This window comes from Rhinatrema bivittatum, chromosome 8 (genome assembly GCF_901001135.1).
Source record: "Rhinatrema bivittatum chromosome 8, aRhiBiv1.1, whole genome shotgun sequence".
Lineage (NCBI taxonomy): Eukaryota > Metazoa > Chordata > Amphibia > Gymnophiona > Rhinatrematidae > Rhinatrema > Rhinatrema bivittatum.
In genome coordinates, this window is record NC_042622.1 from 80,687,889 (window position 1) to 80,703,615 (window position 15,727).

The 15,727-nt window shown below is 44.9% G+C and overlaps 1 protein-coding gene across 1 annotated transcript in view; it reads right to left on the reverse strand.

Moving 5' to 3' along the window:
• Positions 1-4,254: 4,254 nt before the first annotated feature.
• The window catches only part of SPOUT1 (SPOUT domain containing methyltransferase 1), a 51,126-nt gene continuing 39,653 nt past the window's right edge, over positions 4,255-15,727 (reverse strand). Inside the window, exons 12-13 of the mRNA XM_029612872.1 lie at positions 11,204-11,351; positions 4,255-4,840 (exon numbers count right to left, since the gene is read on the reverse strand). Coding sequence (XP_029468732.1) covers positions 4,766-4,840; positions 11,204-11,351 — 223 coding nt within the window. The 3' untranslated portion in view covers positions 4,255-4,765. The remainder of the gene's footprint in view (positions 4,841-11,203; positions 11,352-15,727) is intronic.

Consider the following 15,727-nt stretch of genomic DNA (forward strand, 5'->3'; position numbering starts at 1 on the left):
TCTACTATCCGAAAGAGTAAATAACCGATTCACATCTACCCGTTCTAGACCTCTCATGATTTTAAACACCTCTATCATATCCCCCCTCAGTCGTCTCTTCTCCAAGCTGAAAAGTCCTAACCTCTTTAGTCTTTCCTCATAGGGGAGTTGTTCCATTCCCCTTATCATTTTGGTAGCCCTTCTCTGTACCTTCTCCATCGCAATTATATCTTTTTTGAGATGCGGCGACCAGAACTGTACACAGTATTCAAGGTGCGGTCTCACCATGGAGCGATACAGAGGCATTATGACATTTTCCATTTTATTCATCATTCCTTTTCTAATAATTCCCAACATTCTGTTTGCTTTTTTGACTGCCGCAGCACACTGCACCGAAGATTTCAATGTGTTATCCACTATGACACCTAGATCTCTTTCTTGGGTTGTAGCACCTAATATGGAACCCAACATTGTGTAATTATAGCATGGGTTATTTTTCCCTATATGCATCACCTTGCACTTATCCACATTAAATTTCATCTGCCATTTGGATGCCCAATTTTCCAGTCTCACAAGGTCTTCCTGCAATTTATCACAATCTGCTTGTGATTTAACTACTCTGAACAATTTTGTGTCATCTGAAAATTTGATTATCTCACTCGTCGTATTTCTTTCCAGATCATTTATAAATATATTGAACAGTAAGGGTCCCAATACAGATCCCTGAGGCACTCCACTGCCCACTCCCTTCCACTGAGAAAATTGTCCATTCAATCCTACTCTCTGTTTCCTGTCTTTTAGCCAGTTTGCAATCCACGAAAGGACATCGCCACCTATCCCATGACTTTTTACTTTTCCTAGAAGCCTCTCATGAGGAACTTTGTCAAACGCCTTCTGAAAATCCAAGTATACTATATCTACCGGTTCACCTTTATCCACATGTTTATTAACTCCTTCAAAAAAGTGAAGCAGATTTGTGAGGCAAGACTTGCCCTGGGTAAAGCCATGCTGACTTTGTTCCATTAAACCATGTCTTTCTATATGTTCTGTGATTTTGATGTTTAGAACACTTTCCACTATTTTTCCTGGCACTGAAGTCAGGCTAACCGGTCTGTAGTTTCCCAGATCACCCCTGGAGCCCTTTTTAAATATTGGGGTTACATTAGCTATCCTCCAGTCTTCAGGTACAATGGATGATTTTAATGATAAGTTACAAATTTTTAGTAATAGGTCTGAAATTTCATTTTTTAGTTCCTTCAGAACTCTGGGGTGTATACCATCCGGTCCAGGTGATTTACTACTCTTCAGTTTGTCAATCAGGCCCACCACATCTTCTAGGTTCACCGTGATTTGATTCAGTCCATCTGAATCATTACCCATGAAAACCTTCTCCATTACGGGTACCTCCCCAACATCCTCTTCAGTAAACACCGAAGCAAAGAAATCATTTAATCTTTCCGCGATGGCCTTATCTTCTCTAAGTGCCCCTTTAACTCCTCGATCATCTAACGGTCCAACTGACTCTTGTTACAGTTTTGGCTGCAGTGCAACCGCCTCACCACCAGGGGTCCCTCTAGTGCTGGCTTTCCTGACAGGCCCAGTCCATCTCCTCTGTCCACTCTATGCTCTGGGTGTGCCCTTATAACCCTGCCTGTCAGTTGCCTCGGTGCTTCGGCATCGAGCTCTCCTGGGCTCCCTGCTCTAGCCTTGCGCGGCCTTCGTGCCTTTTCCTTGCCTTGCGTGGCCTACGGGCCTTCTGACCTGCCTTGCTCTGCTTACGGTGTGTGGCCTACGGGCCTTCTGACCTGCCTTGCTCTGCTTACGGTGTGTGGCCTACGGGCCTTCTGTGTATGTGTGGCCTACGGGCCTTCTGACCTGCCTTGCTCTGCTTACGGTGTGTGGCCTACGGGCCTTCTGTGTATGCGTGGCCTACGGGCCTTCTGACCTGCCTTGCTCTGCTTACGGTGTGTGGCCTACGGGCCTTCTGTGTATGCATGGCCTACGGGCCTTCTGACCTGCCTTGCTCTGCTTACGGTGTGTGGCCTACGGGCCTTCTGTGTGTGTGTGTGTGGCCTACGGGCCTTCTGACCTGCCTCGCCCCGCTTACGGTGTGTGGCCTACGGGCCTTCTGTGTGTGTGTGTGGCCTACGGGCCTTCTGACCTGCCTTGCCCTGCTTACTGTGCCCTGACCCAGCCTGAACCTAGACACTGCTTTCTGCCGCCTGCCCTGACCCAGCCTGAACCTAGACACTGCTATCTGCCGCCTGCCCTGACCCAGCCTGAACCTAGACACTGCTTTCTGCCGCCTGCCCTGACCCAGCCTGAACCTAGACACTGCTTTCTGCCGCCTGCCCTGACCCAGCCTGGACCCAGACACTGCTATCTGCCGCCCGCCCTGACCCAGCCTGGACCCAGACCCCGTATTAGCCATTCTTGTCTCTCTCAACCTGGAGCCACCCTTCTGGGTGGTGTTCACGACTCCTGACCGGAGCCCAGTCTTAACAGTATGCCGAAGCCATTCACATTGGGAGAGACAGAAAGGACTCAGTATTCAGACGGTGAGTCCTCACGGTTTATTATCTGCACCATTTGTCAAACTCTGAATTATCCTACGTACCTGAACTGTTTAGCTTGTCAGCTCTCGGACCAGGAGCACTGGATGTGCAGCAACTGTCACAGAAGAAATGTGTCTGTATACCAAGAATGCCTTAATTGCAATTCTCCCAAACCAGGCTGGTGGAAGTGTCTCTGTCTTCCTTGTCTTTTGCCTCCAGGCAAACCCTGCCCCCGCTGCACAGCTAACGGGCCACCGTCTCCTCATAAAGATTCAGCCAGAGCTATCACACTCTGCCCTGCTTCTGGCTCAGCTAGCAATGTTTTCACCCTGGACAGTTTACTAACAGAAGATTGTAGCATAACTTGTCACAAAACTTTTTACCAAAGAGCAACTTATACTTCAGGAAAACCAAACACTTACCTGGCCAAGAGAACTTCTAGGACTTCCGTTCTAGGAGATCAAGCACAAAAACAGATGGAACTCATTAACCCGAGCAGGGCTCTGCTTCCCACAGCTGCTGAACAGCCTGTAACGAGCTCCTTCCCTAGACGTCCTAGAACGGCCTGTGCCTTCTCTAACCTGCTCCTCCAGAAACAAAATCAGGAGCTTCAGACTTTGGCTCGAGGTATCAAGCCCTTGGCAGTACAATCTATGTCTTCCATATACACTACTTCTAACTTTGCTGCTCTGCCATCTGAGTTTGCTTCATCGCCCCAAGAGGGGTCCGAGCCTGCTTCATCGCCCCGAGAGGGGTCCGAGCCTGCTACAACGCCCGAGAGGGGTCCGAATCTGCTACAACACCCGGAGAGGTGTTCGAGCCTGCTACAACGCCCGGAGAGGGGTCCGAGCCTGCTTCATCGCCCCGAGAGGGGTCCGAGTCTGCTACAACGCCACGAGAGGTGTTCGAGCCTGCTACAACGCCCGGAGAGGTGTTCGAGCCTGCTTCATCGCCCGGAGAGGTGTTCGAGCCTGCTTCATCGCCCTGAAAGGGGTCTGAGCCTGCTACAACGCCCGGAGAGGGGTCCGAGCCTGCTTCATCGCCCCGAGAAGGGTCCGAGCCTGCTTCAACATCCCGAGAGGGGTCCGAGCCTACTGTTTCACCCCGAGAGGGGCCCGAGCCTGCTGCACTACCCCGAGAAGAGCCTGCTGAACCGGTCCTGCTGCCGCCCCCGGAGGGGCTTAAACCGGTCCTGCTGCCACCCCCGGAGGGGCTCAAACCGGTACCACTAAAAGACTTTCTGACTCAGCCATCTGAGCCTGTTGAATTGCTCCAGCTGTTGCTGCCCTCGGAGGGGTCTGATTTCATTTTTGAGTACCCCCTGCTAAGATGTTGGACCTTACCGATTGGAGATTCGGGAGCCAGAGGTGGTGGTGTTTGGGGTGCGTATGCTGCGGGTGGGTCTTTCGGGTGCCTGCCCAGTGTAGGGGAGTTTGGGTAGATCCCACTTGTCTGGACTGATCTGAGGTTGAACAAGAAAGGAAAATTGGTTCTTACCTGCTAATTTTCATTCCTGGAATACTAATCAGTCTAGAGGCCTGCTCCTTACTTTCAAAAGACCATTATTGACTCCATAGGTTTACAAAGCAGCAACTGTTTAGGTGGTCCTGCACCTTTGTACAGCGTGCTGACATCCTTTATCTAAACATTCTGTATATATGGTTCACTGTTATTGTGTTTTCACTGTTCCTTTCTTGCTTGGTATATTCTATTTGAGGACAATATTGCAAGGGTTTCCTTTATTTACAGAAAAAAAGATAAAACATTTCTACTGATCAACAGAATAAAGGAAGCAGCATTGGTTCAACATTAGATGACTCATTCAGTGTGTTAATCTCTGATAACTAACAGCAGATGATATGAAGTTATTTTCTACTTTTAAACAAAATCTCCTTCTCCCCAATGCTTGGCACTGTTTAGTGTGTGTGGTTGCTGTTGAAAGGTAAAGACAACAACTCCTTCAGCTGGATGTTTTCTTCTATACTTCCAGGATTGGGCTAGCCTCCACTTGCACTATTGCATAGGGGAGGCTGCAGGATTTCCAGTGTCGACTGCTGCGTTTTTCTTTTCCAGTATCTCACTGTTAATGGAAGACTAGTTGAAACTGCAACAATCCTGTCTGTTCTTCTAATTCATTGCAGGCAGGTACAGAGCATTGTCTCTGCAGCAGCAGCTCCCAAAGAAAAGAGGCTGGTGTTGAACATTTGACCTAACACCTGCTGGTTCTTCTTTCAGCTTCCACTGAGAAGCTCAAACGCTGCATTAATCTTGGGTCTCAGCACCGAAAGAGAGATCAGAACTGCCTCCTAAAAACACAAAACACTGCAGTTGGTACCATTACAGTCCAAGACCTTCAGGAAGAATTACTAAAAGAGAGTTATGGGTCCACCACCCACACCCTCACCCCAATCCCCACCTGCCTATGTCATGCTCTAATACAGCGGTTCTCAACCAGTTAAGTTGCCACACTTCCCGGTCCCCCGCTGCTCCCGCGAAATGGAACTATTCCTCTGCCCAGGCTTAAAATGTTAATAGCCCGGGCGGAATGCGGCAGGAGAGCTGGAGTCAGTGGCACCAGCAGGGTCTCTTCTTCCCGCCCCCCCCCCCATGGCCACGCACTTGGGAAGAAGAGACCATGCTAGTGCGTGCAGCTTTGGCCTGAAGAAGAGTAGCGTGGAGCAAAAGAGGAGCAACCTCAGCCCCCATGGTGGATGGGAGTCCTTTCTCAAGGCCGCAAGGGCTGGGAGTGGAGGCTGCAGCTGGCGCTAGTTTGGTGGGGGGAGAGAGTGAGCAAGCATATGTGTTTGAGATCATGTGTGTAGTGTGAGCATGTATGCAAGTGAGTGATTGAAAGCCTGCTTGTGTGAGAGTATGTGTGGGATTGAGATCCTTTGTGAGAGATAACGAATGTAAGTGTATGATTGAGAACCTGTATGTGTGAGAGAGATTACATGTATATATGGTTAAGAGCTGTGTGTGTCAGTGTAGGTGAGAGAGTATGTGAGTGAGAGCCTGTGTGTAAGTGAAAGAGAGAGCATGTGTGTAAGCGTGTAAATGAGACCTTGTGTGTGTGAGAGTGAAAAGACAGACAGCATGTGTGCAAATGTGATAAAGAACCTATATAAGTGAGAGAGAAAAAGCATGGGTATATGTGCTTGATTGAGAGCCTGAAATGCTCCCTGTTCCACGCGCAGGTCACCAGAGGCAGGCAGAGCTCCGGAGTCTCAATGCGTGGATGAGACGATGGTGCAAGGAAGAGGGATTCAGTTTTGTTAGGAACTGGGGAACCTTTTGGGGAAGGGGGAGTCTCTTCCGAAGGGATGGGCTCCACCTTAACCAGGGTGGAACCAGACTGCTGGCGCTAACCTTTAAAAAAGGAGATAGAGCAGCTTTTAAACTAGAACAAAGGGGAAAGCCGCTCAGCAGCGCATGGTTCGGAGAGATGTATCTTTAAAGGATACTAATGATGCATTAGAATTAGGGCATCCCGACAGTGAGGTTCCAATAATTAGAAAAGTAGTCCAAGTGCCTGTAACTAAAATATGTTGAAAAAATCCAAGTCCATCAGATAAAAGTAGAAGATGAAGTTAATAAAAGAATAGAGAATTTAGAGAACACTGTAAGATCATTGAATCTAAGGGTTAATAATTTTCCTTTTTCTAATAAATTGGACCCATTAGAGTTATTCAGGAACTATTTAATGCAGATATTAAAATTTCCTGAAAAAACACTGCCGGTAATTGTAAAAGCATTTTACCTGGGGGATAAAAAGATAAAAACTGCAATGGGAGAAAAATTAGAAGATGTGAAGGTGAAAGATAATGGAGAAGAGTCAATTGACTTATCTGATTTGCTTCAGAAATCGCAGGATGAATTAGAAATAAGTATAAGGAGAACACTCTTGGTTCAACTAGCTTTTTCTACAGATAAGGAAAATATTTTGAGAGCTTTTTTCCGGAATAGAGTTGTTAATTTCTATGGCCAAAAGGTATGGATCTTTCCCGATCTAACTCGTGCCACACAAGTTCGTAGAAAAGCCTTTCTACAATATAGGAAAACAATTGTGGATCAAGGGGGATATTTTAGTTTAAGATACCCTCTAACCTAACATTACATTTACATGGGTAAGACATACTCCTTTGTAGATCCAGTGGGTCTCAAAGATCTCCTCGAAGGAAAATAGACCGGCATTAGAGTAAATTGGGTCCTAAATGTGATAATACTTGAAAGATAGTTTCTTTCTTTCTTTTTCTTTTTCCTTTTTAACCGTTCATAGATAAGTAAGGATTTCACTTATTTACCTTAATATAATCATGTAAGTTAACTGCTGGATGAGATGTTATTTCTTAATGTGGATTTATATTTGAGAATTTACCAAATCAACAGTTAACAAATATGATATAATTTTTCTTGTATAAATGTTGTTTATTGTAATAATTTGAAAGCAATAAATAAAGAATTTAAAAAAAAAAAAAAAAAGAAGGAGATAGAGCAGCTTTTAAACTAGAACAAAGGGGAAAGCAGACAGTCGCTCAGCAGCAGCGCATGGTTCGGAGAGATGTATCTTTAAAGGATACTAATGATGCATTAGAATTAGGGCATCCAGACAGTGAGGTTCCAATAATTAGAAAAGTAGTCCAAGTGCCTGTAACTAAAAACTCACCTGAGCTAAAAAATTCTAACTTATCCCTATCAATTAAAAAGCAGAATAAAAATACAAACAAAAAACAAACTTTGAAATGTTTGTATGCTAATGCCAGAAGTCTAAGAAGTAAGATGGGAGAATTAGAATGTATAGCAGTGAATGATGACATGGACTTAATTGGCATCTCAGAGACAGGGTGGAAGGAGGACAACCAATGGGACAGTGCTATACCGGGGTACAAATTATATTGCAATGACAGAGAGGAGCACCCGGGAGTCTCACAGGATAAACATCATGTATAAGACTAAATGCAAAATTGAATCTTTATGGGTAGAAATCCCTTGTGTGTCAGGGAAGACTATAGTGATAGGAGTATACTACCGTCCACCTGGTCAAGATGGTGAGACGGACAGTGAAATGCTAAGAGAAATAAGGGAAGCTAACCAAATTGGTAGTGCGGTAATAATGGGAGACTTCAATTACCCCAATATAGACTGGGTAAATGTATCATCGGGTCACGCTAGAGAGATAACGTTCCTGGATGGAATAAATGATAGCTTTATGGAGCAATTGGTTGAGGAACCGACGAGAGAGGGAGCAATTTTAGATCTAATTATCAGTGGAGCACAGGACTTGGTGAGAGAGGTAACGGTGGTGGGGCCGCTTGGCAATAGTGATCATAATATGATCAAATTTGATTTAATGACTGGAAAAGGAACAGTGTGCAAATCCAAGGCTCTCATGCTAAACTTTCAAAAGGGAAACTTTGATAAAATGAGAAAAATTGTTAGAAAAAAACTGAAAGGAGCAGCTACAAAAGTAAAAAATGTCCAAGAGGCGTGGTCATTGTTAAAAAATACCATTCTAGAAGCACAGTCCAGATGTATTCCACACATTAAGAAAGGTGGAAAGAAGGCAAAACGATTACTGGCATGGTTAAAAGGGGAGGTGAAAGAAGCTATTTTAGCCAAAAGATCTTCATTCAAAAATTGGAAGAAGGATCCAACAGGAGAAAATAGGATAAAGCATAAACATTGGCAAGTTAAATGTAAGACATTGATAAGACAGGCTAAGAGAGAATTTGAAAAGAAGTTGGCTGTAGAGGCAAAAACTCACAGTAAAAACTTTTTTAAATATATCCGAAGCAGAAAGCCTGTGAGGGAGTCAGTTGGACCGTTAGATGATCGAGGGGTTAAAGGGGCACTTAGAGAAGATAAGGCCATCGCGGAAAGATTAAATGATTTCTTTGCTTCGGTGTTTACTGAAGAGGATGTTGGGGAGGTACCCGTAATGGAGAAGGTTTTCATGGGTAATGATTCAGATGGACTGAATCAAATCACGGTGAACCTAGAAGATGTAGTAGACCTGATTGACAAACTGAAGAGTAGTAAATCACCTGGACCGGATGGTATACACCCCAGAGTTCTGAAGGTACTAAAAAATGAAATTTCAGACCTATTAGTAAAAATTTGTAACTTATCATTAAAATCATCCATTGTACCTGAAGACTGGAGGATAGCAAATGTAACCCCAATATTTTAAAAGGGCTCCAGGGGCGATCCGGGAAACTACAGACCGGTTAGCCTGACTTCAGTGCCTGGAAAAATAGTGGAAAGTGTTCTAAACATCAAAATCACAGAACATATAGAAAGACATGGTTTAATGGAACAAAGTCAGCATGGCTTTACCCAGGGCAAGTCTTGCCTCACAAATCTGCTTCACTTTTTTGAAGGAGTTAATAAACATGTGGATAAAGGTGAACCGGTAGATACTTGGATTTTCAGAAGGCGTTTGACAAAGTTCCTCATGAGAGGCTTCTAGGCAAAGTAAAAAGTCATGGGATAGGTGGAGATGTCCTTTCGTGGATTGCAAACTGGCTAAAAGACAGGAAACAGAGAGTAGGATTAAATGGGCAATTTTCTCAGTGGAAGGGAGTGGACAGTGGAGTGCCTCAGGGATCTGTATTGGGACCCTTACTGTTCAATATATTTATAAATGATCTGGAAAGAAATACGACGAGTGAGATAATCAAATTTGCAGATGACACAAAATTGTTCAGAGTAGTTAAATCACAAGCAGATTGTGATAAATTGCAGGAAGACCTTGTGAGACTGGAAAATTGGGCATCCAAATGGCAGATGAAATTTAATGTGGATAAGTGCAAGGTGATGCATATAGGGAAAAATAACCCATGCTATAATTACACAATGTTGGGTTCCATATTAGGTGCTACAACCCAAGAAAGAGATCTAGGTGTCATAGTGGATAACACATTGAAATCGTCGGTTCAGTGTGCTGCGGCAGTCAAAAAAGCAAACAGAATGTTGGGAATTATTAGAAAAGGAATGATGAATAAAACGGAAAATGTTATAATGCCTCTGTATCGCTCCATGGTGAGACCGCACCTTGAATACTGTGTACAATTCTGGTCGCCGCATCTCAAAAAAGATATAATTGCGATGGAGAAGGTACAGAGAAGGGCTACCAAAATGATAAGGGGAATGGAACAACTCCCCTATGAGGAAAGACTAAAGAGGTTAGGACTTTTCAGCTTGGAGAAGAGACGACTGAGGGGGGATATGATAGAGGTGTTTAAAATCATGAGAGGTCTAGAACGGGTAGATGTGAATCGGTTATTTACTCTTTTGGATAGTAGAAAGACTAGGGGACACTCCATGAAGTTAGCATGGGGTACATTTAAAACTAATCGGAGAAAGTTCTTTTTTACTCAACGCACAATTAAACTCTGGAATTTGTTGCCAGAGAATGTGGTTCGTGCAGTTAGTATAGCTGTGTTTAAAAAAGGATTGGATAAGTTCTTGGAGGAGAAGTCCATTACCTGCTATTAAGTTCACTTAGAGAATAGCCACTGCCATTAGAATGGTTACATGGAATAGACTTAGTTTTTGGGTACTTGCCAGGTTCTTATGGCCTGGTTTGGCCACTGTTGGAAACAGGATGCTGGGCTTGATGGACCCTTGGTCTGACCCAGTATGGCATTTTCTTATGTTCTTATGTTGTGTGTGACGGAGAGAGGAGAAAGTTGCAAGCAAACCATGCGAATTCAAAACAAGCTCAGGGTACCTGGATATCAAACATGCCCAGGTATGTAGAGCAAAGCATTTTTTTTATCCTTATCTTTCATTAAAAGGTCTTTGTGTCTGCTATTTTGAAATATTTTATTGGTATCTAGAAAGTTTTGATATGAGTTTTTAATTATTGGATATTCCATTCATCAGCTGTTTTGAAATAATCTGTTCTTTTTGTTAGTATGGTTTTGCTGCTATTGATTTTATATTTCTTGATCTGTTTTATAAGGACTGATGATGCATTTTTCCCTTTGTTTCACTGCATACAGAGACTCTGGCTTGTTGCTGTTTCCAATTCAGTTTTTGTCTGCATGCATCTAGTTATGCGTTTTGGTCTCTATTCTTTGTTAGGTAAGGGTCTGCACATGGCGTGTAGTTTCTGTGTAGGGCTCTATAGCAGCTTGCTTAGTCCGTTTTCCTAACAGGAGGTGTATTAGTGTCTTAAGGCCTGGTGAAATATTTTCAGTGTTGCCTTTTCTTAGGTAAAGTGGTTACTATTTGAGTACTGGAAATTGGTGTTTTGGTATGGGATGTTTACCATTTATGCAATTTCTGTTCAGACAGAGTACTTGCCTTTCCCTTGTGTTATCCTTAACAATAAAAATAATACTGGGCCTTTATTTTTTATTTCCACCATGAATTGTAATGAGTAGAGTGTCACACAATCTGAGTGTGGTCTGTCAAGTGTGTCACGATGGGAAAAATGCTGAGAACCACTGCTCTTCTATACACACTCCTATTTCCCCACTAAGATCACTGTCTCATGCATCTCAAACAGCAGGTGTTGCATTACCCAGAAATAGCCTTGCTTTCTATGAGCCCTTTTCTGCCAGCCATTTTGTGTGAACTCTTCAGAGTTCACCCAAAATTCTACAGGACTTTGAGTTTCTCACTACATTACAGACTGCACTGCCGTATGTGGTGGGGGGACATACCTCCGTTCTGATAGTCCGGCTGCCTTGCTTGGGACATGTATTCAGGTACATGTTAAATAGAACACTAGGATCGGTGACTTTAAGGTTCTGGTCACTGTCCACACTTGCCTCTAACCCTTGGAGACCTCCAAACACAACCAAAGCATGTCTGAATAAAAACATAGAAAGAGTCGCCTGTTACAGGAGAAGCTGAACACCCACAGCATCGATATCTTGCATGTGATTTACAACAAATGAAATAATTATGCTTCATAAAATATTATTTAAATTATGTATTCATATTGATAATATTCTTCATAAATGTTATATTGAAATCAGAGGTGAAACTGCCGTTTCTTCAAAACACTTCCCGCTCCCAGACAGCCGCATCGGAGATAGCCTATTTTCATGTAACAATCTTTGTGGTATGGAGGTAGGGTTTTGTTTTTTTTTGGGGGGGGGGGGGGGGGGGTGTTATATCCATTAAATCTCTTATTGATTTTTGAAATAAAAATATTTATAAATATATTGTATAAATATTGCACATTTTAGATATTCCCCCTGATGAAGTCTTGTATGAGGCAAAATGGAGACATCTTTGTTGCGAGTCTTAAGGATCGACAGTTGAGAAAATGTTCGCTACAATATGCTGAGATGGCTTTTCACCATTCGGTGGAATAGAGTTGAGAAAACAGTCAATATCAGATGCAGAGATAGCAACAAGTGGGAAGCGTTTTGAAGAAACGGCAGGCTTTTCACCTCTGATTTCAATATAATATTTATGAAGAATATTGTCATTATGAATACATCATTTTGTTGTAAATCACATAGGAAAATTGGTTCTTACCTGCTAATTTTTGTTCCTGTAGTACCAAGGATCAGTCCAGACCGCTGGGTTGTGTCTCCCTTCCAGCAGATGGAGTCAGAGAAAAAAGTTGAAGGCACTCTCTGATAATCCAGTGTGCCACCTGCGATCCCTCAGTATAATCAATATCAAAGCAGAAATAAGTAAATTTAACCACCAATGACTAGATCAAGAGAATTTATCTGAACAAATAACCTGTGAAAACTACATACATGAAAGGAGTATGGATTGAGATACTTCCATACAGAATTCTGTTTTATTTATTTATTTTTTTAAACTCTTCATAGTCTCCTAAACCCTGCAGAGAGAAAAAAATAAATTGAGTGGACTCTCCGGAATACAATACCCCTAGGCGGGCGTCTGGACTGATCCTTGGTACTACAGGAATGAAAATTAGCAGGTAAGACCAAATTTTCTTTTCCCTGTACGTACCAGGATCAGTCCAGACCGCTGGGATGTACCCAAGCTGCCCTAAATGGGGTGGGACCCGGAGAGTCCTGCTCAAAGCACACTGCTGCCAAAGGAATAGACATCTGGAGCCCGAACGTCCAAACGGTAGTGCTTAGCAAAAGTGTGCAAAGATTTCCAAGTAGCCGCCCGGCAAATCTCCTGCGGCGAAACACATTGGCTTTCTGCCCAAGATGCTGCTTGAGATCTAATCGAATGAGCTTAAGACCATCGGGCACCTGCCGCCCGTGACATATGTACGCCGAAGCAATAGTGTCTTTCAACCATCAGGCAATAGTAGCCTTGGATGCCTTGCATCCTCTCTTAGGACCGCTCCATAAGACAAAAAGATGGTCTGACAATCGAAAAGCACTAGTTACTTCCGAGTACCGAAGCAGTACCCGGACATCCAGTCTCCTCAAATCATGAGCCTGGGGAGAATTCAGATCCAAATCGGGAAAAACCAGTAACTCTACTGACCGATTCACGTGAAATGCCGATACCACCTTCGGCAGAAAGGAAAGCACCGTCCTAAGCGAAACCCCAGAGTCCGAGATCTGCAAGAACGGCTCCCTGCAGGACAACGCTTGAATCTCAGATATTCGCCTGGTCGAACAAATAGCCATGAGGAACACTGCTTTGAGCATTAAATCCTTCAACGTCGCCTGCTTGATAGGCTCAAAGGGTGGACCGCAGAGCCCTCGGAGAACCAGATTCAAACTCCAGGAAGGACTGTACGCAACGGCGGGTGTAAATGCTTGGCTCCTTTCCAAAAATGCGTCACATCTGGGTGTCCTGCAAGGGATGTACTGTCAACCTTACCTCAAACAGCCTAACGCCACTACTTGAACCCAGAGGGAGCTGAATGCCAGTCCTTTCTTCAGTCCGTCCTGTAAGAATGCGAGAATGTGCACAATAGTGGCCTTACGCGGGGACACCTTCAACCCGCTGCACCATGAATCGAAAACCTTTCATACCTGAACGTAAGTGAGAGAAGTAGAAGTCTTCTGTGCGCGTAGCAGAGTGGAGATAACCGCATCCGGATACCCTTTCTTTCTCAACTGTCACCTCTCATAAGCCAAGCCGCTAGACAAAAGCGAGCCGCCTGATGAAAAAATACTGGATGCTGTCGAAATCAATTTGGAAGGTGACTGAGAAGCAAGGGACAGTCTACCGCCACATTGATCAGATCTGCGAACCACCGTGGCCTCTCTGGGGCCACGAGGACAACCGGCCCCCGCTGGGACTGTATTCATCTCAAGACGTTTCCCACCAATGGCCAAGGAGGAAACAGAAACACAGAAATGACGGCAGAAGAAGACCAAACAGCCCATCCAGTCTGCCCAGCAAGCTTCACACATTTTTTCTCTCATACTTATCTGTTTCTCTTAGCTCTTGGTTCTATTTCCCTTCCACCCCCACCATTAATGTAGAGAGCAGTGATGGAGCTGCATCCAAGTGAAATATCTAGCTTGATTAGTTAGGGGCAGTAGGGGTAGTAACCGCCGCAATAAGCAAGCTACACCCATGCTTATTTGTTGTACCCAGACTATGTTATACAGCCCTTATTGGTTGTTTTTTCTTCTCCCCTGCCGTTGAAGCAGGGAGCTATGCTGGATATGCGTGAAGTATCAGTTTTTCTTCTCTCCTGCCGTTGAAGCAGGGAGCTATGCTGGATATGCATGAAGTATCAGTTTTTCTTCTCTCCCGCCGTTGAAGCAGGGAGCTATGCTGGATATGCGTGAAGTATCAGTCTTTCTCCCATGCTGTTGAAGCAGAGAGCCATGCTGGATATGCATTGAAAGTGAAGTATCAGGCACATTTGGTTTGGGGTAGTAACCGCCGTAACAAGCCAGCTACTCCCCACTTTGTGATTGCGAATCCTTTTTTCTTCTCCGCTGCCGTTGAAGCTATGCTGGAAATGCGTGAAGCATCAGTTTTTCTTTTCCCCTGCTGTTGAAGCAGAGAGCCATGCTGGATATGCATCGAAAGTGAAGTATCAGGCACATTTGGTTTGGGGTAGTAACCGCCGTAACAAGCCAGCTACTCCCCACTTTGTGATTGCGAATCCTTTTTTCTTCTCCGCTGCCGTTGAAGCTATGCTGGAAATGCGTGAAGCATCAGTTTTTCTTTTCCCCTGCTGTTGAAGCAGAGAGCCATGCTGGATATGCATCGAAAGTGAAGTATCAGGCACATTTGGTTTGGGGTAGTAACCGCCGTAACAAGCCAGCTACTCCCCTCTTTGTGAGTGCAAACCCTTTTTTCTTCTCCCCTGCCGTTGAAGCAGAGAGCTCTGCTGGATGTGTGAAGTATCAGTTTTTCTTCTCCCCTGCCGTTGAAGCAGAGAGCTATGCCGTCGCAGGGCCACGGAAGGACCAGGGCATCTACTCCTTCTGCCCCGTGCTCCCTTCTGCGACTGAAGAAACGAGCCACCTTCACGTTCAGCCGAGTTGCCATCAAATCCAGACAGGGCACGCCCCACCGACGAATCAAGAGCCGCATCGCCTACTTGGACAGTTCCCACTCTCCGGGGTCTAGCTGCTGGCGATTGAGAAAATCTGCCTGAATGTTGTCCACTCAGACTATGTGATACGCCATCAACCGGACCAGACTGCGTTCCGCCCAGAACATCAGTTTGTCCGCCTTGGCGACCTTTGGTCAACTCTTTGTTCCTCCTTGTCTGTTTATGTACGCCACAGTCGTCACATTGTCGGATAGATCTCTCACCGACTAACACCGAACAAGCGGGAGAAATCTGCGCAGCACTAGATGAACCGCCCTCGTATCCAACCGATTTATGGACCACGTGGACTCCTGAGCTGTCCACTGTCCTTGTGCCGATCGCGACTGACAGACTGCCTCCCAACCAGAGAGGCTGGCATCCGTTGTCACAATCATCCACTGGGGATTCTCCAGGTCCATCCCCTGTTGTAAGTGATCGGTCACTAACCACCAATCGAGACTGGTCCTGGCGGGATCCATGAGGGGCAAGTGGAACTCTTCGGACTTGGGATCCCAGCGGGAAAGCAACGCCCTCTGCAAAGGTCTCATATGAGCAAAGGCCCAGGGAACCAACTCCAGAGTAGATGCCATAGAGCCAAGAACCTGTAAATAGTCCCATACCTTGGGCAAAAGGAGGGCCAAGAAACGGCATACCTGAGACATCAGCTTGACTATCCTCTCCTGTGGAAGAAAAACTTTGCCCACCACCATATCGAAACGGGCTCCCAGGA